Source organism: Gymnoscopelus microlampas (assembly GCF_963454915.1).
Source record: "Gymnoscopelus microlampas genome assembly, chromosome: 18".
Lineage (NCBI taxonomy): Eukaryota > Metazoa > Chordata > Actinopteri > Myctophiformes > Myctophidae > Gymnoscopelus > Gymnoscopelus microlampas.
The window spans coordinates 14173112-14198701 of NC_139955.1; the positions used below are offsets into that span (position 1 = coordinate 14173112).

The 25590-nt window shown below is 42.4% G+C and overlaps 2 protein-coding genes across 2 annotated transcripts in view; one reads left to right on the forward strand and one right to left on the reverse strand.

Annotated features, from left to right (window-relative positions):
- mrpl11 (mitochondrial ribosomal protein L11) overlaps positions 1-7180 on the forward strand; it is a 48074-nt gene extending 40894 nt beyond the window's left edge. Inside the window, exons 3-6 of the mRNA XM_084042107.1 lie at positions 1581-1676; positions 4538-4631; positions 5272-5431; positions 6909-7180. Coding sequence (XP_083898233.1) covers positions 1581-1676; positions 4538-4631; positions 5272-5431; positions 6909-7014 — 456 coding nt within the window. The 3' untranslated portion in view covers positions 7015-7180. The remainder of the gene's footprint in view (positions 1-1580; positions 1677-4537; positions 4632-5271; positions 5432-6908) is intronic.
- A 10003-nt stretch (positions 7181-17183) lies between these two features.
- Positions 17184-21683, reverse strand: npas4a (neuronal PAS domain protein 4a; the record flags this gene model as incomplete). The annotated part of the gene is made up of 8 exons (XM_084086024.1): positions 17184-17212; positions 17332-19085; positions 19196-19331; positions 19498-19607; positions 19879-20188; positions 20318-20420; positions 20525-20679; positions 21509-21683. 8 exons carry the CDS (start codon positions 21681-21683, stop codon positions 17184-17186), a joined length of 2772 nt encoding a protein of 923 aa, XP_083942150.1.
- Positions 21684-25590: the final 3907 nt, after the last annotated feature.

Genomic DNA, 25590 nt, shown 5'->3' on the forward strand with positions numbered 1-25590 from the left:
TTACTAAGATTTAAGGCCCATGGTACTGTAGCCAACATCTCTGGATGTGGTCACAAGAGGAAAATTGACCCAAGTTGAACAGAAAGGTTGTTTGAATGGTTGAGAAAGAACCATGGTAAACTTCAAAATTCAAGTTCAAGGTTTAACAGTTTAAAGTTGCACCATCCGTCACTGAAATGGGTTCCATGGTAGAAATCTAAAGGGGAAGACACAAAAATGCCTAACTGGACTTTGCCAAATTGCATGCTGACAAGCCACAGTACTTCTGGCAGAATGTACTGTGGACAGATCACACCAACTCAATGTTCAAAGTCAAAATTAAGCTTTCAAAGAAACAAAACTCCATGCCCACTGTGAAACATGGATCAGTGATGATTTGGGGTTACTTTGCTGGGTGCCTTATATCTGTGCAGGGCATAATGAAATCAGAAAATGTACAGTACAGCCCAGTATCAGAAAGCTATGTCTTAGTCACAGGTCATGGGATAATGACCCAAAACAGACATCAAAAAGCATCCTAGAATGGATAAGAAGAAAACATTGGACCATTCTGAAGTGGAGTGGTGATCTGAATCCCATTGAATATCTGTGGGAAGAGCTGAAAGTTGCAGTTGGTTTTTCGCCTCCTGTCAGTTTCAACTTAATTCCGAGAAAAAATTAGTTTACCCAGCATGGCACGGTAGGAGGCGAGTGAAATGGGTCTGTGAGTCTGTCTGTCTGGACATCATCACACAATCTGTTGGACTGATCAGTAACAGTTTTCTTGTGTACACTGCCAGTTGGCCAAGGAAGTACCTCTTCATGTTTCATCTTTTGTGAAATAATATTTTAATTTGATGATATAAGTCAAAGGAGGTCAGAATGGGCTGAAACCAGTATGGAGTCATGTGTCATAGATATGCCATAGAGTTGTAGACTGGCCACATGAAATCCGAGATCCACATGGTAGGCGTGCCATTAATTAGACTCCTTGTTTTGTTTTTTTTAGATGGAAAGGTACCAACATTAACCAACTGGCCTGCTTTGAGTCCTCATCTGAATCCCATTGAATATGTGTGGCTACACATTTCATCCAGGCACAGCTACAGCACATGCCTGCAATTCCGTATAGTGCAATTATAAAAACCTGCATAAATAGCCATAGTACAGTACATCATTATGGCACATAACACACACCATCAGCCATGCTGTGTGGCAGCAGGGTGTGTGCTCCTCGTTAGACTCTTTCTCCAAGGCTTCCTGACTGATTGACTGACAGCAGCCCAGTCGTTACTATGCAAGCCTTGCAGTTTGCCAAGAGTGACACGCGGATGAAGACATGTTAAAAAACATTCAGTCCTGTCTTAAGCCCGATTTATACTTATTTTACGCCGTAATAATCATGCTCCGTCGTACACCATCGCACGCCGGAAATCGTCGATCTACAAGCACACAGCGCGTTGCAGATGTCATGGGTTCGGAGCTTGTAGATCTATTTTCTGTACAATGCCATCGTACGACAGAACATAAATTAAGCATCATTCTCCGTCTTCTTTTCTCTCCTCTCCCCCTCATCGCTTCATTCACTCTCTCCCATTCAGAAAGGGATTCCTATAAGCCAGTTCTGCAAGGACTTCAATGAGAAGACCAAGGACCTCAAGGAAGGAATTCCTCTTCCAATCAGGATCCACGTAAAGGTAACCCATCTCTCACCTGCATGCATTCCTCAACCCTTTTTACCCAATGTTCTGGTAAACGCTATTGGCTGCATAACATTTCCAAAAGCACTTCCATTATTCATACTCGTACCACCGAAGTAAGCCTCTCCATTTGCATTCATTAATGAAACCATACCCCAGGGGAACGGGAGAGTCAGAGAGCATTAAGTGCACAGCAAAGAGCAGAACCACAGCATACAGTAGCTGGGGTTTTCCATACACCTTGTTAATGGTCCCCTCGTCTCTTGCTGTTTCCTTTGTACTGTTTAACATCATTTCATAATTTCATAATCATCATCACATCAGGCCTTGATCCAAATCAGCTTCTGAAATATTTTTAGAGTAGCCTGATCCTTTTTATTGGGTTTATATGAGTTTTGTCTTGAGAATGCAATATGCGGTAAGAGTGCTCAGCCTTCACACCTGCCGCTTCTTTCACATCGGCGCCATCTGCTGGTGGAAAGTGGTAAAAAGAAAAAATGTAGCTGCAAGCATGCAGGCCTACTTGGTTTATGTCAGCACATCTGATATACATAATTAGTTTATGACCACATCAAATCTCCATAGGGTATGAAAACCAGACATCATACCATGATACAGTATGGACAACTAAAGGGCACTGCAGCACAGTATACTCTGCAGTGATATACTGCATTACTATTTATTCTATAGTTATCTGCACAACTAAGACGGATAGAATAGCGTGCATGCCGGTATCTTTATTACAGTGAATGAAAGATAACTAATCTTTAATTTACCTCGTGCATGAATCCTAGATCAATAACTTTAGGCATGCTCCATGAGGAGGAAGATACAGAAGAACCGGGCAAAGAATTTGAATATATTTTTTTTTTCAATAGTATTTTTATTGATTTTTCTTTTTTTTACACAGAGACAAAACAAGACAAGACAAGACAAACAGCTCAGCTCAGACACGTTATAAAAGGACAAGGACACTGATACAAATATAGATTACACATACTTACATTGGACCAAAAGATAACACAATATATATATACATGATTGGTGCTTGACATTACACAGATGGGTGAGTAACTACCCCAAGAACAACAAAAAAATAAATAAAAATCAGTACAAGAAATATAGATCACAGCACAAACATCCACAGCAGAAAAAATGAAAATAAGACAAAAAATAAAAAAATAAACAAGCAAGGATTTAGACATTATACATCAAGGTCATCGGAATCACTCCTGTTAAGGAACCCTATCGTTAAAGTGTCAGACAATTGAGGACCAATAAAATGTAGATATGGGTCCCATATCTTATAAAAAGCATCTGTTGTGGAACGTAGGAGGCAGGTTAAAATTTGAATATTTTAGACAGACAAAAGATGTTTTCATGGGAGCTCATAAACAGGAGAAGGGCGCACACCATTATTGCTGAGGTGCTGCTGACCTTGTTGCAGAAGTCTAAAAGTGAGGAAACTCCCAAACTCATAGCCACAATGCAGAACAATTTAATGATAACCAATGTTTCGACCTGGAATGGTCTTCTTCAGGTATTGACATAGCAAAAAGTGAACTTCACATTTATAGGTGAGGACACAGGTGAGCTCCATCCAACTTCAGGTTGCCCTAACTAGGGAGGGACTGGCAATAATGCATTGTCAATTATACAAAGGATAATTGTCAGCATGCAATTAAACACCGCCTCAGTGTTTAATCATCCTGTCGGGGGTTATTTTTAAACAACTACCAGCACGCTGACAATTATCCCGCTTAATGGCCGTACGCCCAGCACAACACGGTAGCCTCGGAAAACAAGGAAGTGTTGATCAAATAGAATCCATTTTTGGTTACTGCATCGTCCATTTCCCGCTTCAAATGTTTTCAAAAACATTCTTGAGAGTAACGTTTAGTTGTAAATGACATTGTGTGCTTGTTTACATGGCTGTCATGTTGGATACAGCATAGAATTCAGCAGCAGGTGCTCTGAGTCTTTGATGACATAGCGGTCTGTTATTGAGCTCATCGGTCATTATCCAGAAATAACACAGCTGGATTCAGTGATTGACCAATCAGAATCAAGCATTCAACCGAGCCGTGTAATAAATCAAAATACAAGATCCTCAATGTACAGAATATACAACAATTTTAGGCTATAATAAGTACATAAAGTGTAACAATATTTAAAAAACATTTAAGGACAAAACTGAACAGAAAACAAGTTATAGCATAACATAGCACTTTGCAAATTGTAAAAAAAACAAAACAGAATAGTATGCAACTATAAAGGTGAGTTCCATGGTCAAACTCCTGAATGAGAGAAGGCCAGATTATTTTGCAATCTGATGAGGGTCTATTATTGACCTATACGAGTTGGAATTGGACATACATCATCTGTACATGTATTTCAAAATCAAAATAAAGGACAGGAGTAGAGGGAAATAGGTTTGAAAGGGGAACTACAAAAGTTACGCTCTACTGGCTGTCACAAAAAAATTGGAGCTCATGCCTCATTAAGAGTAGTCTGCACCCTGCCTACGCCTCACTCTGTTACTCACTCTCTCTCTCTCGCTCTCTCTCTCCTTATCTTGGTAATTGATATGATACTCACGCTAGTACTACTACACTGTTACAAAATGTCTTGAAAGTCATTGCACCATTACAGCCAGTATCTCCGTTTGGTGGTGGGTGTGTGGGGGTCATTCCCAGCATTTGAAAGGTCACATCCAAGTCTGATATATACCTTGAATCTGATAACTAATCACCTGCCATGCAGGATCCTTCAAGCCCAACCTGCAGTATCTCAGCCTGCCTTTTCGTAAGGTTTGACAGATAACAAATGATCTGAAGTAAACTCTCTGTTTACCCCAGCCTGACAGAACATATGACCTGAAGATCGGCCAGCCCACAGTCTCCTACTTCCTCAAGCAAGCAGCAGGCATCGTGAAAGGTGCAGGAAGGACAGGTGAGTTGTGTTACTACGCCAATGTGTCTCACCAACAGTTCTTAGCCAGTTAATCCACAGGGCATAGCCTGTAACACACGTGTGTCTCGCTCTCTCTGGCCTTCAGGAGACACAGGTTTGCTCTGATTGATGTTATATTCATGAACGGGCGAACGGAGTGGCAGGCAATTACAGACAGTACAGCAGGAGAGGATGTGCGCTAAGACAAGAGAGTTATGGATTTTCCGTCTTCGTGCTCAGAGTGATGCCCTCCCACACGTTGATGGTTGACTTTTTCTGCCTCCCTTTACAAAGATAGTTTTTTTCCTTTTACTGAAAAGTAATGGTTTTGGACATACAAGGTTTCCACCCGACAGCAACAATATGCAACTGCCCTCTGTGTCAGGAGGTAGACCAGACCGGTTCGATCCCTTTTGGCTTTGTATTGATGTGTCCTTGAGCAATATGACACACAAGGTTTCCACCCAACAGCGACGATATCTACAGACGTGTGTGTGTGTGTGTGTGTGTGTGTGTGTGTGTGTGTGTGTGTGTGTGTGTGTGTGTGTGTGTGTGTGTGTGTGTGTGTGTGTGTGTGTGTGTGTGTGTGTGTGTGTGTGTGTGTGTGTGTGTGTGTGTGTGTGTGTGTGTGTGTGTGTAGGTCATGAGGTGGCTGGGATTGTGTCGGTGAGGTCGGTGTACGAGATCGCCCAAGTCAAATCTCAGGACGAGTGTTTCCAAAGTCGCAACGCATCCATGGAGTATGTCGTCAAGTGCATCATAGGCTCCGCACGCTCGCTGGGCATCAAAGTCGTCAACGAGTAAGTCCCTCTCTCACTCTCCCCTCCCCCTTTTCTGACCAGTGTCCTTCATTTAAAGTCTATTTAACGGAACAAAACAGTGACAGTACTTGGCATTGACTGAGGCTCTCAGGCGATCCATTAAGCCACTTTACTTTATCACCACCTGGGGAGTGATTCAGGGGGTAATACGGTGTGTGTTGAACACCTTTTTAATCCAAGGTTCCAAAGTGCTTCACAGTAGGAATACAAAGACATTAAATTAGAACAGCAAGCACAGCACACACAAAAAAAAGTAAAAATAAAATGAAAAAATAAGAGATTAACGACAGGGCAGAAGAACTGTGGGATAACATAAAAGCTAGAGAACATTTATGATTAAAAATAAAACGGCATAAAACCAGCATCAGGATTTATAAATAGACTGACTTTCATAATCTGACGACATGGGGAAGACAACAAACACTTTGGCTTTACCTGTGTAATAAACAAGAGGAGAAGTTCGAGGACCTAAGGGTTCTCTCAGTGTTGTTAAAGTGTAATAATTCAGAGATATAGCCTGGAGCCAGTGCTTTAAAATGAATTACAGTGCCTGTCAAAGGTGCAGCGGTTAACGCACACATGATCTCCAGAACCCCACTCGCCTTTGAAGGGGGGTGTCCGTTTTTAAATCCGCCTGAAGACTTCTCTGTCTCTCCCTCAGCTTTCCCGGCTGTCTCTCTAAATAAAGAAAAATGTGTTTGTGGGTGAGGGTGCACTGTCCACTCTCCTTTTTAAAACTTGACTGGAAGCCAATGAGGAGAGGCCAACATTGGAGCTAATATGAGACCTTCGTTTAGTCTTAATTAAAAGAAGATTTGGTGCATTTTGGACCAACTGGAGTCGAGTTAACAGCAGCTTGACTGAGGCAAGTAAACCAGACCATGATGATAAGGGTTGTCACAAAAGTCTCTGATTTTATTTTACTTTTGATTTTAAGGTCACAATTAATTATTTTTTCGATTTAAGCTTTTTAAACCACACTGTCGAAAAAGAGAGTTCTAATCCTGGTGTGGATTTTTGCAGGTGGGTGAGGAAACTCAAGCTGTAAAGTAGGAGTTCTGCCATCTAGTGGCTCTTATTTTAACTGCAGTGTGCACTCCACATCAAAAAGCAACTTTTCAACCTGGCGTCATTATAGGCTAACATCTCCAAAAAACAAGTGGACATTTACTTTTATATTTCTTGTAAATTTAAGTATTCATCAAACTTAAGTGATTAACCGCTTTTCTGGCTCTTTCTCTTTCATTCTCTCCATTTCCCCTTGCTCTCTCTGTGTGTGTGTGTGTGTGTGTGTGTGTGTGTGTGTGTGTGTGTGTGTGTGTGTGTGTGTGTGTGTGTGTGTGTGTGTGTGTGTGTGTGTGTGTGTGTGTGTGTGTGTGTGTCTCTCTTTCTCTGTCTGTCTGTCTGTCTGTCTGTCTGTCTGTGTCTTTCTCCATCTCTCTATCTCTTTTTTCAGCCTGTCAGCTGATGAATACAAAGTATTTCTGGAACAGAGAGAGGAGACACTTAAAGCTCAAGCAGCAGCAGCAGCGGCCGAAGCAGCAGAGGACAAGAAGAAATGAACACACACACACACACACACACACACACACACACACACACACACACACACACACACACACACACACACACACACACAATGTATTTATATTGCATTTATACACATGCCATATGCCTGTCATTTACTGTTTATTTGGTATGTTATTAAAAATCATTTTGTTCATGTAAGACTTTCAGAGTCCTGTGTGGTCTTCTACTGTATTGATGAGTTACGTCTGCTGGTCTGGAGTTGATGAAGGCTCATTCACACCAAATTATCTGGGTTTCACAATGCAAGGGTGATTTAAGGGATCCTTAACCCCATTCTTCTGGCAATAAACTAAGACAGCCTATTGAGCTTTTATTAACAGAATTTATGATTCAATGTACTACACATCCACTTATCATTTAACCAATCCATCTATGCCCCCCATAAAGATTTCTGCCTCAACATCTGTTCTGCTGTTACTGAATCGTGAGTTCTAGAAACTTCTTATTTCCCATGTGGGTTCCTAACTCCCTGGTCTGCACATATTCTGCAACTGATTAGCTTGGGATCTGAGGGAGTGTGTTTATTATTTATAAACGACTAGGGGCCATATGCACGAAGGCTATGCACGCATAAAAATGATGCTGTGCAACTGTCTGCACAAAGATCGGTAGTTATGAAAAGGGAATTATGTGAGACGGCGTGCACAGTACTTTTCTGCATGCTATGCAGTAGGCCTAGGGTGAAAGGGAGGATTCGGTGACAAGAGGAAAGTGAAGATTAAAGATTATGTAGAAATAATGTCAAATGTGTATTTTGTTTTTACTCTCAGCGTAACGGTGTGTGTGTGTGTTTGTTTGAGCCAAGAATCCATTAAGAATCTAGAGGAAATTATTTGTCCTGTACAAGCAGTGAAATGTTGGTGTGGCATGCAAGACTGTGCTAACAACAAATACATTACACAACAAGTTAATAATAGAGATAATACTGGATTGCAATGAAAAAAAAAAGAAAATACGATTAAAATGTCCAATGACATGAACGTTCATGCTTTGCCTCTTTTTCCAAGATAAGTTTGGCCCCTTTCCCCACTGGTGCCAAATATTATGAATTTACTGTGCATATTAATTTCTCAAAAAAGTAAGCATGTGATGTGATACGGTAAAACCCACCAAATGTATAGCTGCATAAAAGATTGCAATGACCACCCCTTACCATGCTAGCCAGGCAAAGTGGCTGCTTTGGAGGACTTTGAGAAATACTACAAAGACGCATCTCTTGTCTATACCAATTACCATCGCATTCCCTTCGAATAGGTCTGTCTGTTGAACATCCAATATCTTTTATCTTTATTATGCTCGTTTGTTCGAGGATACCAGCCATGCGATGGTCAAGTCAGTGGGTGGGGCGTAAGAGATGTGACCACAGCAAGAGCTATGTTCAAGTCTGGGAATAATTTCAGGCCTCCCAGCAAGCCAAATTACATCATTGCAACATTGTGATGAAGTCTTACAGTGACATTTGGGCCAGGATTGGGCCAGCTCACTGGCTCTGTTCCGTGTCATGCCTAACAACGGCCCTTATAGTTGCTCTAAAATCACAGTAAACCACAGCCTCTTGGGGCTTGTTGCTTTAAGATAACATGACGAGTTAGATTCTTGGTTGTGCACAATTTTCAGCTCTGGTAGAACTGGATTTAAATTCTTACCTTTGGCTTTAGGCTCACCCTGGAGTGCTGCTTGATATTTTTTGGTGGAGTTTGGGAAAGCTGTCAGTTTTCCATAAAAACGTTTGTGCAATAGAATTAAATGCAACCCCAGATACAGTATGTATTAAAAAAATCCACGTTTTTCAAGTTTCTCCTCTGATTTGTGTGTTTGTGACAGACACAATTATTGATCACATTAATCAATAATGCGATTGAATTAGGAAAAACTGCCCGCTGCAATAAACAATAAATAGGTTGACTCACTCTACTCATAGTTGTTTCTGCTATTTTCTTTCTCTTTTCCCTGTGAAATAAGGCATGGCTGTAAATACTTGAGGCTTGTTCTTTCTTCATCGTCTGTAGAGAATTACAGAATGATATCGATTTCCGGACGAGCATCTGCATAGACGGTTTGGCTGCAGGTTGGAAAAATGAGTGTGTTGTTACAGTGTTGCTGCCAGATGATTTGGCAAACACCCACCCACACATTTGAAATATTTTGTAAACATTTTAGCAACACACATCTTGTATGGAGGTCCCTGGCACAAAATGTTTTCAGATGGGGGTCCGAGAAAATCAGAGAGACCAGTACATATCATTTGACCGAAGATATGACACCAATAAACAAGCAAAAAAGGACTTAAGAAAATGAATACATAAATTTAAAAAATACACCTAAAATCTATATCAATAACTGTGATTAATAATCGTGATTACAGTATTAAGCAAAGTGGATGGATGATCATTTGAGCCATAATCATGCAGCCCTACACAGATACATTTTACTTTAACTTGAACAATGCCTAGTACACTTGACTTTGTATTTATCATGTAGATTGATGTCTCTCCCTTGTGTAGCCTGTCTGTATTTTAATATATTTTTATGAAAACAAATTATATTAAAAAGCAGATTTTGATTGTTAATTAAAATGAGCAATCTTTCATTACTTTCTACAACTAATCTAGCTGGTCTGCACTCGCTTTTCTGGGCCTGTGACTCATGCCAGTCATGAGAATTGTAAAAAGAAATAAAAAAATACTCAAATCTTATAGGCTACTGTATAGGGTTATCTTAATTTTCTGTGTTTTAGTCTATAATAACATGGAAGCAGTTGACCACCTCGTGTCTGCCTAATATTAAAAAAAATAACTTTATACTTTATTAAGACATAGTCATAGAGACAATTATAATTAAGGATACTGACTGTAACTTTCTTCTACCCCGGATTTGAACCCGGTTTCCTGCACAAAGTGCTTTTTACCATTGAGCTAATAGAGCCTGCCTGCTTGCTCAGGGGATAAATTCAATCTTGACCCTCAGGTCAGAATTTGTGTCTAGGTGAGACATGACCTTTGACACGATCTAAAACTCAATAGAAGAGCAGGGTGACAAAATTACAACCACACCAACTGTATAAGTTATATTATATTAACATAAAAAAATACATTTTATTCATTAAACAAAAGTTACATAGTGAGGCTTTAAGACATAGTCATAGAGACAATTATACTTAAGGATACTGACTTCATTGAATAATTAAACGTAATGCCATGGAGACAATTATACTTAAGGATACTTACTTACAGGGTTCATGTAGTTAAGTGGGAGGCCAACGTGACACTTTTGTCTTTAAGACAAATGAGAAAACGTGGAAAACTTTTACAGATCTTATTTTGAAAGCGTGTTGACCTTTTTCTGTCTTGGTGTGGTACGGTAATGTGACATCATGATGAGAGGATTTTAAAGAGGGCTGTGCGCTCCCTCCATCCAAAATCATAGGCTGTGAACTTCCCTCTGTTGCTTCCCTTCACACCACCAGAATAGAAATTATGATTCTTCTTCAAATTGCTCCCTTAAGGTTGCAGAGCAGCTAGTGCAGAATTACACAACAGTGTCTATAGCCCCTGTGTGTTCGCACATGAATTCACTGAGAGTGTAGTTAGATTAAAACTCTAGGTGATCTTAACTGGAAGATGCACTTTATGGGGCATACGCCATTGTTTTTCATTGTAATTATTTGTGATTAAAACAGCATAGATTGATTAAATGTGTAACCTTAGTTGGCTTTATTATGTATTTTTTATTTAATTTCCATTTAAGTGTACTGATGTATTTGGGAGAGGAAAGTGGAGAGAGAACAGGGCATAGAGGAGGGAATATCAGAGGTTCCTGTCTCTGAGACCAACCTAGGATTGCTGTTAAGTGTTGTTATACTTATTAAGTGGTGCTATTGGAAGAAACTGTTTAACCCTGTGCTCTTGTCTATAAGCCTTCTAAATCTAATAAGGGCGTTATTCAAGAATTCACAGACTTCTTGTCTTTAATTGTGACTAATTCTAATAATCTCTTGATTATTGGTGATATTTTTCATATTTGTTAGCCTTAGGTCAGAGAGTTTTGAAATCATATCGACTATTAATCTTTTGCAGTGAGTCCTGTTCCTTCCCGGGGAAACTCCCCCCTGTCAGGTGATAAGAAGACTTGTTAGCTCTCATGCATTGAAGGAGGCATGAGCTCGGCTCTGGGCTCTCCCTAGGCTGGCAGAGGGAGTGTAGCGCCCAGGATTACGTAGAACATTGGCACTGGGTGGAAAAAATGGGGTTGCAAAGGCGTGGGATAAAAAAAAAACAATCTCTCACTGCCAGGTTAGGGGAGACGCTAACCTGCACTATTGAGGTCTTGTCACAGAGGAATTGGTCACTCTGAATAGAGCGTGCAGACATCCTAAATTCTGTTGCCCTGCTTAAAATCAGAAGCCATAAAGTTCGAGCTCAGCCCTAGCTTAATAATGTTACCCGTGCACTTACCCGTTTGCAGGTTTTCAGGAAATCGAAGCATAAAATTGAAAAAAGACAAGCCGTAAGTGTGAATTTCTGAGCGACTGCTTGGCTAAATATATATTTTTTTCCATTTCAGTCAGTATTTTAAAAAAAAATCACTTTAGCACAATCAATACAGTAGTAGTTAACCCTGTTGACACTGCCTGTCCTGACATCTGTGAAGCATTTGTGGAGTAGCAAAGTACATTTACTGTACTGTACTTAAGTACAATTTTGAGGCACTTTTACTTTACTTGACTATGTCCATTTTTCAATACTATGCTTCGACTCCACTACATCTCAGAGGGAATTATTGTACTTTTTATTCTACTTCAATTATTAGATAACTTTAGTTATAATATATTTACTTTGTATCTTTACATTATGATAAAAAACAGACATTAATTATACATTAATTACACCTTATTTTATGCGACACGTTGTGACCTTGTAGATCTTTTATTTTTGAAACTTAACAAGCAAAAAAAATACTGAAATGGGACATAATGCATAATAAGTAGCTTTACTTTTGGATGTTTTGATTCCAATACTTGTATACTTTTAAGTGAAATTTTGAATACGTGACGTTTTCTTGTAACAGAGTATTTCTACATTGTGGCATTGCTACTTTTACTACTTAACTTTAGTAACCTTGTTGTTTATGCCCTGCTTTTTGTGCCTTTTGATTTAAATCCTGTAGCACTTTATGATTTCCAAAAATGTAAAGTGCGTTATAAATAAAATGTATTATTATTATTATTAATGCGTAGAGAGGCTGCCTGGGAAACAGAAGATCCCTGGTTTGATTCCGGCCCAGGGCTGCGTGGCAAGGTGTCCTTGAGCAAGACACTTAACTTAACCCCCCCAAGCGCTCATCAGAACCATCTGAGCAGCAATCAGCTGCGTGAAGATGAAAACTGAAGTACTTCTTCCACCACTGCTGTGAAGACGTTTTGAATTTCATTACTGGTAAGATTGATAGTATAAGATCTGACATCTCACTTCCTACCCATGATCTGAGTTATCCATATTTCCTGTTCTTCTTAACAAGATTGAACCGGTCTTTCTCTCTCTCATCTGAATGGCCTAGTCTTACATATGAACCCTACTATACCTACCCACCCCGTGTTGCCTCATGGCTTTTTGTGTTGGACACTGTTGGGCCTCGTATTTTGTCCATAATAAATAGCTGACTGGTCAATGGCTCTACCCCATCTGTGGTTCACCTTCATATTTAGAAGAAGAAGTCCTTTTGTACACCTACTGAGTGGACAGGTGAGTCTGAGTAATGAACTTGAAGAGCAGAAAAAAGGGAGTCCAGCACACTGTCTTCACGTACATAAATTGATTATGATGAATGTCCGAGTGACCGAAACGTTGTATCCCTATTAATACATGAAGACAGTGTGAGGGACTCCCTTTTGTTCTGCTCAACTTCTTGTTAGAAAGTTCAACTTAAACCCAGCAGTTCTTAATCATTTATAACCCATCTCAAAATTGGCCATCTTATCAAAGCTTCTGGAGAAACAAATTTTCCCCCTCAGCTTCCTTTTCCTTGTCTTTTGAACGTAAATAACATTCTGGAGACGTTTCAGTTCTGCTTTAAGTGTCAAATGATTCAGGGAATTGTGCCATTTTAATTCCGGTGCACAAGTCTCAAGTGTGGGCTTGGCATTCACAGGTTACTGCTTTAAAGCGTTTTGCTTCCAAGCTAAAAGATCTAACTTTTTCTGTTAAGATTGGTGTTACGTTCTAATCGGAACGTCACTTTATTAAGGGCCTATGTCTCAGCTAAATCATTAGAATTTTGACCGGTTGTTTGATTTGGCATTTCAAAAGCAGGTTGGGTGAGCAGCCTGTGGTAGGTGCTCACACTCACAGTGGGCAAAAATACCTGTATTTTATGATGCCAGGTTCAATCAAGATAGTGTCTACAACCTAGAGGAACAATACACCAAGGTGCTGTTTATCCAAGATAATACCAAATGCACAGGCCAGGGTATGATCCTTAAGGCATAAAGGTGCATTGTAGTTGAATCAGAAGACCTAGAAGCCTAATAGACGATGAATGTTTTTTAATAACAATATAAAAATCTAAGGTTCTGATCTGACTCTCACAATCGGGAACAGTACCCTGTCATGTGTGGAGTAGCTATCCCGACATAAGGTTCTATATTCTGTATATATCATTTTCATTATATATTATGCTTCCCTGTGGTCTCTTTTATGTACATAAAACGCAAGCGAAATGAGAGACTGAGGTCATTTGTTCCCTCTGACTCCATCAGAGGTATAGCTAAAAATCTGGGACCTCTCTCCTCAAATGTACATAGAAAAACATTTGGTCCTACAGTATGTTTGATTTGGCCCTAAACATTTAATAAACAAACTTTCTTGTGGATGGTAACTTCTTCCAGCTAAATTAAACCCTTTCCTCTCATTTAAGGATCTTGAGATAGTTTTGCATGCCTTAATTTCTTCCTGTAGGCCTTTAGATTATTACAATTCCTTTTACATGTCAGTCAATCAGCCATATCTCTGCAGTTAGTCCAAAAACGTGGGTATAGGCTTCTGCCCTCTTACAGTCTATGCTTTTGACTGGCACTAGAAAGATATTTTCCACTAACACTGACAGTCTGTCATGTTTAGCCTGTTGACTCATTTTACAAAGCTTGCTGTAGTTTGTATGATTTTCAAGGAAGCCTTTGTAATCCATTCATTCAGTATGGTATGAAAACATATTTTTGCAGTATATTGTGCTTAGTTCTGCCCTCTATTGTTAAATTTCTTTTCTTTTTTAAACAAAAAATGATTTTTGGTGCAGTTCTTCTGTAGTCCACAAGATAGTAGCAGTGGGCTGTGTAGCATTGTTAAGCTTTGCTCAGATTCACTGCAGCAGGCAGGATTTGGAACAAAATGTTCACATGTTGGAATAAACTGCTTGTTGTACATCTTTGTTTATTTTACATATTTTACATGATAAATTTGATGTTTGGAAGAAAGGCTGTCAGGACATCTAGACATAAGCATGAGCTCACAACGTGTGGTTGCACTGCAACACATTGTGAGCTTGTAGATCGTCTATTTTCAGCTCAAGACACCGTTTTAAAATAGAGCATAAATGTGTCTTATTATGGTATTAAAACAGACCTAAAGGTGTTTTTCACTTAAATGTTCCCTATAGGGTGTATGCCACCCAATGTCTGTTTTCCTCTGTGATTTCTGATCAGGATCATCTTTCCATCCTGTAATGACAAGGCATCAATTTGTCTCACATCCCTATTTTACTGTACCTCCAATTTTAGCCCCTTCTCGCCCCCTCTCTCCCTCCCTCCGCTCAGCTCTCTTTCTCAATGGGAGGCTGAGAATAGAATGCACTTGAATCAGAGCTGTGGTGCGGGGATGCCTATATATGGAGTCTACAGCATCACAGGTACCCTGGCAGTGTGGGATGCTGTGATTTGTAAAAGGGGGTGTGGTGGTGGGAGTGGCTAGGGTTTACGCGTGTGCATGCGTATGTGTGAGCACATCATCTAAAGTAGGATGGCAGCCAGCCATTTTTTCCTATCTTCTTTTTTTTTTGTGCGCGTGCGCACGAGAGCCTCGCTGCCGAGTGCTTGTGCGTCAGTGTGACTCAGATTGCGTCTCGTTCTGTCTCGTCATGCGTGTGCGTCAGTGCTGTTGCTGAGCGGACCTCACTCCGGGGGAAGAAATAGAGGAGAGAGTGTGAGAGAGGGAGGGAAGGAGAGCGAGGCAGGGATGATGATGGTGAGATGAGGAGGAGGATGATAATTGGGGGGAGCTACTGTGACGACACAGACCACATCAACTTCTTTAAGTGCACTTTAATACAAATGCATTTGTTTGACAATCAAATACACTTATAAGCAACACAATTGAACACTGATCCACAATGTCCATTCTTCAATAAAGATATATATATATATTCCATCTTGGGCAATAAAAATCTCTTGTCTTTTATACAGACCAATAGCTATGCTATAGTTCATACAAATGTACAAATGTGTACAATCTTTCTCAAAAGAACATACTGTATGCCGTATCCACAGAAATAATGCATATGCATTTAACATCTGCTTTGTTTTTCAAACATCACACATACAATATAATACTTTTACACATATATTAAATTAGCCTTTAATAGCTAGAACGTAGGAATCAATCCTTTACTTGACCGTAGACAACTCTACGTGAGCATGTCGACACATGGGAATAGTACCATTCTCAACCTGTGTCGCTTGGTAACTAAATAGAAATAGCACCCCATCCCCATTTTTCATTTTTTAAAACAAAACCTTCATCATAGTCTCTAACCCCTCTCAAAAAAGAAGAATCACTCAGAATCACAGAGTCAGTTTGTGCCAAACTACACCGCAAGCCCCAGCGGAGCTCACGATGTGTACCGTCCATTTGTAATGGACATGGATAAAAGTTCTTTTTTGCAGGTCATGGCCGTGTCAAAGCACACAGGAGCCGCTATAAGCTGCCAGCATTGCAAATATTGATGCTGCAAGAATATCCAGCCAACTGCCCTCAAGCCAAGGCTGACCTGCAGAGCCCACATTCAGAGTCTATAATGTACAGTACGATGTAGCGGTGGGTTGGCGCCATGGTCAGAGTCCCAGCATTCTTCCAGACGATCTCTACAAAGAGGGTTCCATCAGGCAAAAGCCATGGACACCTTTGCTTTGACATTCTTGAGACCTTCTGGTGCCAGAAGCTCTTCGCGTGGTTTCTTTTGTAAGTTTGTTTTCGTATGCAGTTGCACATCACATTGATACACAGGTTTCAGATAGAGAGAGATACTTATGGAATGTCACAGGTTCTGCAGCCGCAAGCTCAAAGCTCAAAGCGTCTCTGGTTTTTAAGCTTAGCTGGGATCATTAAGGAGTTCAGTGTGGCTTGAATGGCTGAGTGCTGGCTCCGATAACCGGATAGAATCATTTCTTAAATAGAAATATGCTTCTGATTAATGATGCCATTAAGACCACTGATAGCTGTCATCGCAAGTGTTTAGAGAGCTTGTAAACATAGTTATCCAGCGCATTTGAGTGTTTGGGTTTGCGTTGCTGCAAGACATCAGGCAAAAGTGCTATAATTAGCACTATTTTCTTTTTTGTTCACAACAGGTTTTTCTTTTTTCACTACGAGTGAATACAAATGCGCGTCTGGAGATTAAACAGCGCGTACAAGTTCAGAGATACTGCTCTGTTTGGTCATAATGTGAAGCTCATATTACAGAGAAGCTGGACACCACATGGACTCAAAACCAGTTAAGATTTAAACTTTGTGAATGACCCTTTTGACAAGTGTTGCTAAAAAAAATTACAGATTTTCAATTGAAAAGTGTTGAGCAATAGCTTTTTGAAAAAGGGTCATTTGACAAAGCATCCATTTACTTTTAAAGGGTCCATGTGGATGCACCATTGTTAATGTTGCACCAGTCTTGCAGTAGAAGTAGTACACAGATTAATGAATGAACAAAAATAGAATTCCAATCTTTGTTCTCAGTAGACATGTAGGAGTTTTAAGTCCTTAAGTTGTATATACATTATGTATATTTATACACTTAATAATTTTTTACTTTTCAGTAAAAGGGGCTCCACAAAATATGACAATATGCCATACTTAATGAAGTAAGTCACAGACTTATTTTAGAACGGAGGAACACTTCCACTCCCATCTGAAACACAAGAAGGAAAAGGAGAAAGAGAGGTTAGAATGTTATGTTCAGACTTCCACCACTTGGCTTTATATCCAGAAACAGTTTATGCATAGAGGAAAAACTGATAGCTCTCTCACCTTTGTGGAAGCACTGCGGCGATGAATGACACTGGAGTTGATACAACTCAGGTTGTTGCCCTAAACCAGGGGCGATTGAGGCACCTGCCCCAAACATGGGTTCCAGAGCGGCCAGCTCCTCCAGGAGGGACTGGGTGCAAGTCACGGCGGACGTGGGTGAGGCTCCAGACGTGGAGATGGCGGGGGCAGGGGAGGCCATGAGGATGAGGGGAGGAGAAGCCGGGACAGAGGAGCAGGAGGACATAGGAGATGATGCCACCTCGACCTCCATAGCTTCCTCTGCTTCGCCCTCCCCCTCTGCCTCTGTGGCCTCAGTCGTCCCGCTCCCTGCCATGGAGCTATGTTGCGTCGATTGGACGCTACAGATGTGGCCCACTCCCTCAAAGTGGGAGGGTTGGTGCCAGCAGACGGGGGTCTGGGGAGAGGCTGGGCTGGAGGGGGAAGGTGAAGGAGAAGGGGAGGAGAGGAGTGGAGACTGGGGATTTGCAGAAAAGTCCTGGAAGAGATTGTCCAAGACACTCTCTTCAAACAGAGAGTCATCATCATCGAGGAACATTGGAGTGTCCAAACCTCTCCACACTTTGACAGGATAAAACTCCCCAAGCATGTGGACTGAATCGACATCGGCTCCATCCAGGGAGAGGGATGGGGAGCAAGGGGAAGGGCACATGGAGGGAGGAGAGAATTTGGATAAGAGAGGGTCCAGGTAGAATCCCTCTGCCAGAGTGCTGATATGCTGAGCTAACAGGGAGATCTCTGCCCTTTCCTTCTCCCTCTCTCTCTCCAGAGAGAAGAAGGAGAGGCAGGGCTGTTTGCCAGGGGAGGCCTCTGGGGTCAGGAGGCCCTCGGGTGGACATTGGAGAGGTCCCAGGGGGACGTCTACGTACAGTGGGCCTCGAACTTCAGGCAGGTTCATGACTGTGCAGTCACTGTCCCCAGGGCTGTCGGGGGTCGGAGGCAGTTTCTCATAGAGACCGCCAGTGCAGGGCTCAATGGAGAACAGCATGTCTGTGGTTGGGATAGGGAGTGCCAGGGGCAAATTGGTGGACAGGGTGGATGATGGAGCAGGGCTGGAGGTGGTTGTTGGTGGGGCAGAGGGAGAGCCTGAGGGAGCGATGGAGGTGGTGCCAGTGGCAGTTGTGGATGAGGGTGGGGGTGTGGTCGTGCCTGTGGGGTCAAAACTAAAGAGGGGTTCACCAAACAGAAATCCTGCCCCGCCGAGCTGTGGCGTGTATGGAGGCGTGCACACTAGCTCTTTGGTCTGCAAAGCCTGTGAGGTGGGCACCAGTGGTAGGGGTAAGGGGAAAGCAGGCAGTGGGGGATCAAGTTGGAATGACGGGGGAAGCAGAATGTTCTGGGTTAGGAAGTCTAAGTCTGCCACTGTTGCGACAGTAACTGGGGTCGGAGAGGAGGCGACCGAGGGGCTTTGTTCAGGACCAGTGGACTGCGCCTGCTGAAAGAAGGTCTCCTCCTCCAGAGAAGAGATACTGGAACGAGGGTCGCCTTCCAGCTGCATGGCCTCAACAGATGCTCCTCCTGGTTCCTCAGAAGAGCCAACACTGCAGCCGGCAGTGCTGAAGTCAAATGACTGGGCAGACAGGCCACTGCTGCCTGGGGTGAAGACCTGGTCTGGGCTGGACAGGGGGGACTGGAGACTAAGGTTTTCCTGCTGAGAGGTACCAGTGGTCAGAACCAGCGTCAGCTGGGTCTGCTCTGAGCTAAGTTGCTGACGAACTGCCCAGGCCTCGGAATCACTAAGGAGTAAATTAACAAAAAAGCGATGGTTAGACTTCTCTATTCACTGTTCATCATTTCATATCTGAGCTGGGAATCAATGGGTGTGGTAACTAAGGCAATACAATACCTGATCATGTAGTTGTTGCTGCTGATGGGGATATCTCCAGTCTCCAGTTGTAGCACCATGTAGAGCCAAACCCAGGACAGGTCCTCGGCCTGCAGTCGCACCACCATCTCTGCTCTGCCGTCCCCTCCCTCTCTCACTGCGAGGAGAGCAAACAACAACATTAGCCTGTGAGTCCTACTACTATTAATCATCATCATCATGTGATTATGCCAGTGGGTGCAGTGCATGTGTAACTGTGTGGGTGTGTGGCATCGTAACATGCTGTGTACTGGTAGGTTGCATAGAAAGGACTCTTTGCTTACAGAGGCTGCGATGCTGAGCGGAGGCATGTGACAGATCCTGTGGGTGGAGCAGGCTGTACCACGATCGGGAGCGAAGAACTGCCACATCAAAGCCCAGATAGGCACTCACGCTGCAGGGGAGAGTGGGCGAAGACATGTTAGGATAATGTGGTTTTTACTATTTTAGTTGTCACTTTACGAAAAGAATAATGTGTATGGAAAAAATTGAACCACAGGTGTGTGTGCGTGTGTGTGTGTGCGCGTGTGTGTGTGTGTGTGTGTGTGTGTGTGTGTGTGTGTGTGTGTGTGTGTGTGTGTGTGTGTGTGTGTGTGTGTGTGTGCGTGTGCGTGTGTGCGTCTGCGTGTGTGTGTGCATGTGTGCGTGTGTGTGTGTAAACTCACTTTTCCTGTGCGTTGTGAAGCCTCATGTCTCTGCCATGCTGTGAGTGGAAACAAGCCAGGAAGAAGTTCCTCTCAGCAGAGGGGGAGGAGGTGGGGATGGACTCCTCTTCTCCTCCTACCAGGGAGGTGCGGGAGGGACTGGTCTCCAGAGGGGTACAGAAACATACCCAAACAGGGTTGGAGGTCCAGTAGGAGCCGGCGGTAGAGGCGGGGGGAGAGATGCAGCGAGCGCGGATCAGAACCAGCTTGTCCCCGGCACTCTGCCGACGCACAGACTTTGAGGTATTGAAGCGACAGCGAAACAGGCGGTCTGCACAGAGAAGAAGAAGGATGGTTGGTGAAAATAGAATGCCAAACTGCACTTTCTTTGACTGAAGGCAGCTGTTTAGGGCATTTTAAACAGTAACGCTGAAGGGTACCGTTTCTGTTCAGTTCTTACCTGTCTCAGGTGATGTAGTGCTTGACAGGTTGGTCCTCATGGTGAAGTGATCTGAGGCGTCAATGATGTCATACACACTGTCCCCCTGGGCAACCAGATCAACCTAGAAAGAAATAACATGCATGTTATTTATGAAACGCCAAAAAAATGTAGGAATACAAAAAGAGTTTATTGATTTGTAATGGTCTACATGGGACATTGACTGACCATGGAGTGGCCAAGATGCTCGGAGACACTGTCTGACAAGTAGAGAAGCTTCCCTTCCCCTGTCAACAGCATTAGGAACCCAGGCAGCGCCTGCACCAACTCTGATAGCTCATGGAATGAGAGAAAGCCGGCGGTATCCTGGGCACTCCCCGCTTCTAAAGTGAATAGAAAAAGAGGAAAAAGATTAGAGGCTATCACTTTTGTTTTAATGTAAAGAAAAAGGGGGGGAAAAAAGGGGGGGGAATCATCCAAGTACGCCATAAACGCGACATTCCTGCCCCCATTCTTCCCCGCAATACAGCCAACAGCGTCCGTCGTGGATTCAGCACCGCGGACAGCGACGCGTGAAACGGTACAGTATGTCGCTGTCCGTGGTGCTGAAACGCCCCGAGAGCCGCGTTTCAGCACCGTGGACAGCGACACCTTGTAATATTTCCAGCCTCTGTCATTATTTATCATTAGTAATAATCAGGGGTCATTGCCATGCCGTCTTGTGGTGGACATTTTTGTCAATTTCTTTTTTTTTGGCCATAGACACAAATATTACCTAGCCCTAAATGTATACTATACTAGTACTGTGGTCCTCAAAGTGGGTCGTGGCGGTCATACATAGTAAATCAGCGTCATACATATTCTGAAGAAAACCTGGAGACTGATATTCAATAATTGGGTCTTATGATCAAAATAAGAACATTATAATGTTATGTGTTATGTACATGAACAAGTACAAGTCTTGCCACAGACACATGTACGGACATATTGATGACCCCTGGTGATAATCGACCGTACTGAATGTGTTTTTTAAGCGATGCCATTCAACCATAAGAAGTTGCACGCGCTGACACTTGTTGATTCCACCCACGAGCCAGCTAAACAAACTGTGTGGGGGAAAATGGCTTCCTAGTATGAAGGAATTTTTATTCTAGCACAGTTAACATGAACAAATGAATCAACAGGTATAGTTCTCAAGAATGTCCCTCTTACCTTGGGAGAAGAAGACAGATTTCCTGGTGTACATGCAGGCGAGGGACATGATGTGCAGGTAGGAGAGCCGTGCTTTATCTGCGTCAGAGATGGGCAGCAGGTCCTTCAGGAACCGGATCTCAGCGTTGATTTGGTCCCTCCGAGCCTTAGACGCTCCTTTAGTTGAGCGATACATTGCAGCGTGCTACCGAATAACTCCTCTAAATGTTACTTAACAGAGCTCTAGTTGAGCTTTAGTTGAAGTCTTGTGGGATCTCCTGTCTCCAAGATATGCCACAGAGACAGTGAATGAGCCTCAAAAGCTGTGCTGCTGCTATTGGACTTTCATCTCTCTCTCTCTCTCTCTCTCTTTTTCCAGAGCAAGGTTTTAAAAACCTTCTCCTTGTGTATCTCTTTCTGTCTTTTCTGCCTCTGCAGCTCCGTCCAGCTGCAGATTGGCTGCTGGTGGATGGATGGGTGTCTGTCCCCCTCTGTCAGATATAGGCTAAGTAAGTCAAATCTGCGGCTGATGTGTGGAGCCGTCTCTTCTATAGCCCGTGAAGTCGGGCAACTCGTGATATGTGGTTGTTGTGAGGGTACTCTGCTCGTTGGCGACTTATATAGCTGGGACTCCGCCTGGAGTAGGGGGGCCCCCGACGCACCAACGCCGACGTAGAAGGGAGAGGGGGGGCCAGAGGAGAAGAGGGGGGCTGATGTATCTCATATCAGTGTTGGAGAGCAGTGCTGCAACTCTCTCCTCCAATCTCCTCCCTCCTCATCATCTGCCCTCTCCTCTCGGTGACTCTCTCTCCTACGTCAGACCCCCTCCTTCCTCTGATGACGTCGGCCGTGAAGCAGGGAGCTCCGGCGACGCAAAAAGCCCGATTTGGACAAAACCGAGTAAGTGGGTGGAGTCAAAACCGAGCATGGGCGGAGTCAACCGGTGAAACGTAAACGGAGTCACCGGGCTCCGGTGTATTGGTGAGGGGGGGGGGGGGGGGGTATTTCGGGAGCGTTGAGATGCATACAAAACTGTAGCTCTGCTCTGTATCAGTGTTGCCATGTCCGCATATTCTAAGCGACTTTGGCCCTGTTTTTCTGTAAAGTAGCATGTAAATATTGGTTGTTGCTGGTTGAGCTTGTTTCTAGTGGTGTGTGTGTGTGTGTGTGTGTGTGTGTGTGTGTGTGTGTGTGTGTGTGTGTGTGTGTGTGTGTGTGTGTGTGTGTGTGTGTGTGTGTGCGTGTGTGCGCGTGCGTGCGTGCGTGTGTGTGTGTGTGTGTCTCACACATTTTTTGACAGTACTCCTATAGATTTTGGCCAAACATCAAGCAAATCGGTACACAGAATCTCTAGTCATTAAACAAAACTGGTCTTTCAGATGTTTCAGATGTCATCCTGATTGGCTAAGATTGGCTTCCAAAGTTTGCAGGAGTGCTCCATTTTGAACAAAATGCCTCAAATCATGAAGCATGCAATTTCTGTGAAATTTTGCACGCACATTCGAGGAAGAAATGCCACTTGAATATTTTTATTTTATTTTTATGGCAGGGAGTGGGACACCCATACAACATTTGTTTTGTTAAAATGTTTCAAAAATACACATTTTAACACATTTTCTTCAAGACTTTTTTGAAAATAGCAGATCTACAAGGTGTGACCTTGTAGATCTGCTATTTTCAAATAGCCAATGTATGTGTTTAAAGGGCGAAGGGCTCGCTTCTTTTGGGCTTGTTTTCATATACCTGGTTGCTTGTTTCTCTCGTATAAGCTGGCAACACCGCTGCTCAGTGCTCAGCCCGTCCAACTCGGCCTGTATTAAAGATACCAGTCAATATACATCAGTAAGTCAATAAACGTACATACACCATATCATATGGGTTCTTGTTATTATGAATTAACACTTTTAACGTGACCATTGTTTATTGTAAACAATGACTCAGATATATATTACTGCACGCATCCACCGTCCTCTGCATTGTGTGAAACACAAATGGTCATTTATTGAGGTTATTATTGAAGCTCGGGTGTAGTTTTATCATCCAGCTCCTTTTTCTGTCATGTTTTAATGATTGACAAATCCCTCAATAACAGGCTTGATTGTTTGTGCCGCTGAACGAACGCAATACAATGGATGCGTAAACGTAGCTAAAGATGATCGTTTGTTTGATTTGAGAAAAAAACACTAGTCTCAAACCGCAGTACCGTGATGATAGCTATACAGGCTATTTGATTATTTAATGCGCAGTGTATTTTGCCTTATAATATTAATAATATAATAATATTACAACACCATAGGAAACGCCATAGGAAAAAACAAACAAAATGTGTAAAATGATCTCCTCATCATAGCAAGCTGAACAATTTAACACCGACAACGATCGATGACTTACAGTTACAGGTATATTCTATTTAGGCTATTCTGCACATTGACATGGCAATCTGTGTCTGGGAAACTACCACGTTTTAATTGCCTGGTAATAACATTACATTGCATAACATTGCGGGATAATTAACGAGTTAATGAGGCGTAAAGACCATTCACCATTCACCAAGGGTAAATTCACGTACATCATTCATTCATTGCGGTACTACTGTGTTGCAGCGCGCGCACACACACACACGAGGTAAATGTGTCTATAAATAGCATCTCACCGGTGACTGACACGGCCACTGCAAAGACGCGCCCCCGCACAGCAGCTCCAATTGTCCTATTTATAGGCAAGATGCTTTGACTCGAAGCCAGAAATAGACTCTCATCATCCACTTGTGATGAAACGTCGCAGTGAGGTTAGACGTTGGTCCATTCAGGATTTTCTTTTGTTATTTGTCAGTGATTGTGTTTGTCCTTTCCCTCTCCCAAGGTCTTTTTTTCCTTCATTTACAAAATGAGTTAGGGATGAAACATCCCCGTTGTTGCAACAAGAGGAAACCCTCACATATAGTTCAGGATATGGACTTATAATATTGATATGGGATATGGAAATTGATTTATTCTTGAAACTCAATTGCTATTTTCATTTCTACTAGTTTTTTTGCATTCTGCATTCCTCATGTCAGCACTGCTCTTGATTCATGTAGTCTCTTCTCCGGATTGTCTTCAGTGGAGGTTCCACGTCAGTGTTTAACTGTTGGTGCAGTGCAGTCAATCATTTTCATGTCCTCAGCAGTGTTTCCATTGGTCTTGATCTTACAGTTGAAGGTGAGGTGACTGGAGTCTGTTCTTGTCACCAAACTACAAAAGCAGAATGGTTCTTCTGTAAGTTAAAATGTTTACTTGGTTCATTGAGGAGACTGCATTTTTTGTTTTTGCTACATGTACAGCAACTAAAAGTGCATAAATTGTTGAAATTGTTTTAAATTGCATCTGATCTTGGAATGTGTTCTGATAACTGATACAGTGTTTTTGAGTGTCCAGAATTGTCCCCAGAGGCCTATGGCCAACATTACAAGACTTGGTAATGAATTCTGCTATGGTGACATACTTTAGAATAAACAAAACATTATTTTGTTATTATTAGTTTGAAGAGAGGCAAAATGGCAAAGGACAGTAGTGGCTCAGGAGTTACTGCGGCCACTTGTGAAACAGAAGGTTCCCAGTTTGAACCCGGGCTCCCACAGAGTTACTGTCGAAGTGTCTATCCCCTTTACAATGCGCGGCTAGACCCATGGGAGATGGATTTGTCAGTCTGCAGAAAGTAGGTATTATGGGGTTGTATTTTTCTTTAGTGAGGTCAAGTTATTTCTTTGCAGTTAGTGTGTGTAGTGTTGATTGTATTATGTTGGTATTTATTGGTTGGTTTTCTTATTTCTGATTGCCGTTATTTTCTTATATTAGTAGTGTTGCATGTGTGTTTTATATGTTGTGTTAACCTTTTTCTTTCTGCCACTGATCATGACAAGCTCTGACTGAGTCCAATGATCGCAAAGGATCTGTCAATTAGACAAAGGACTGAAGCGCCCAATCAGAGCACAGAGGAGACTGTTTTTGGCTGGAGAAAAGCAGGTGACACTTAAAAGGAGGCCAAAGGACTACACAAAAGGTGTAATTTATCCCCCTTGGATAAATGTATCCCAACCCATCTACTTAGGAGCAGGGAGCAGT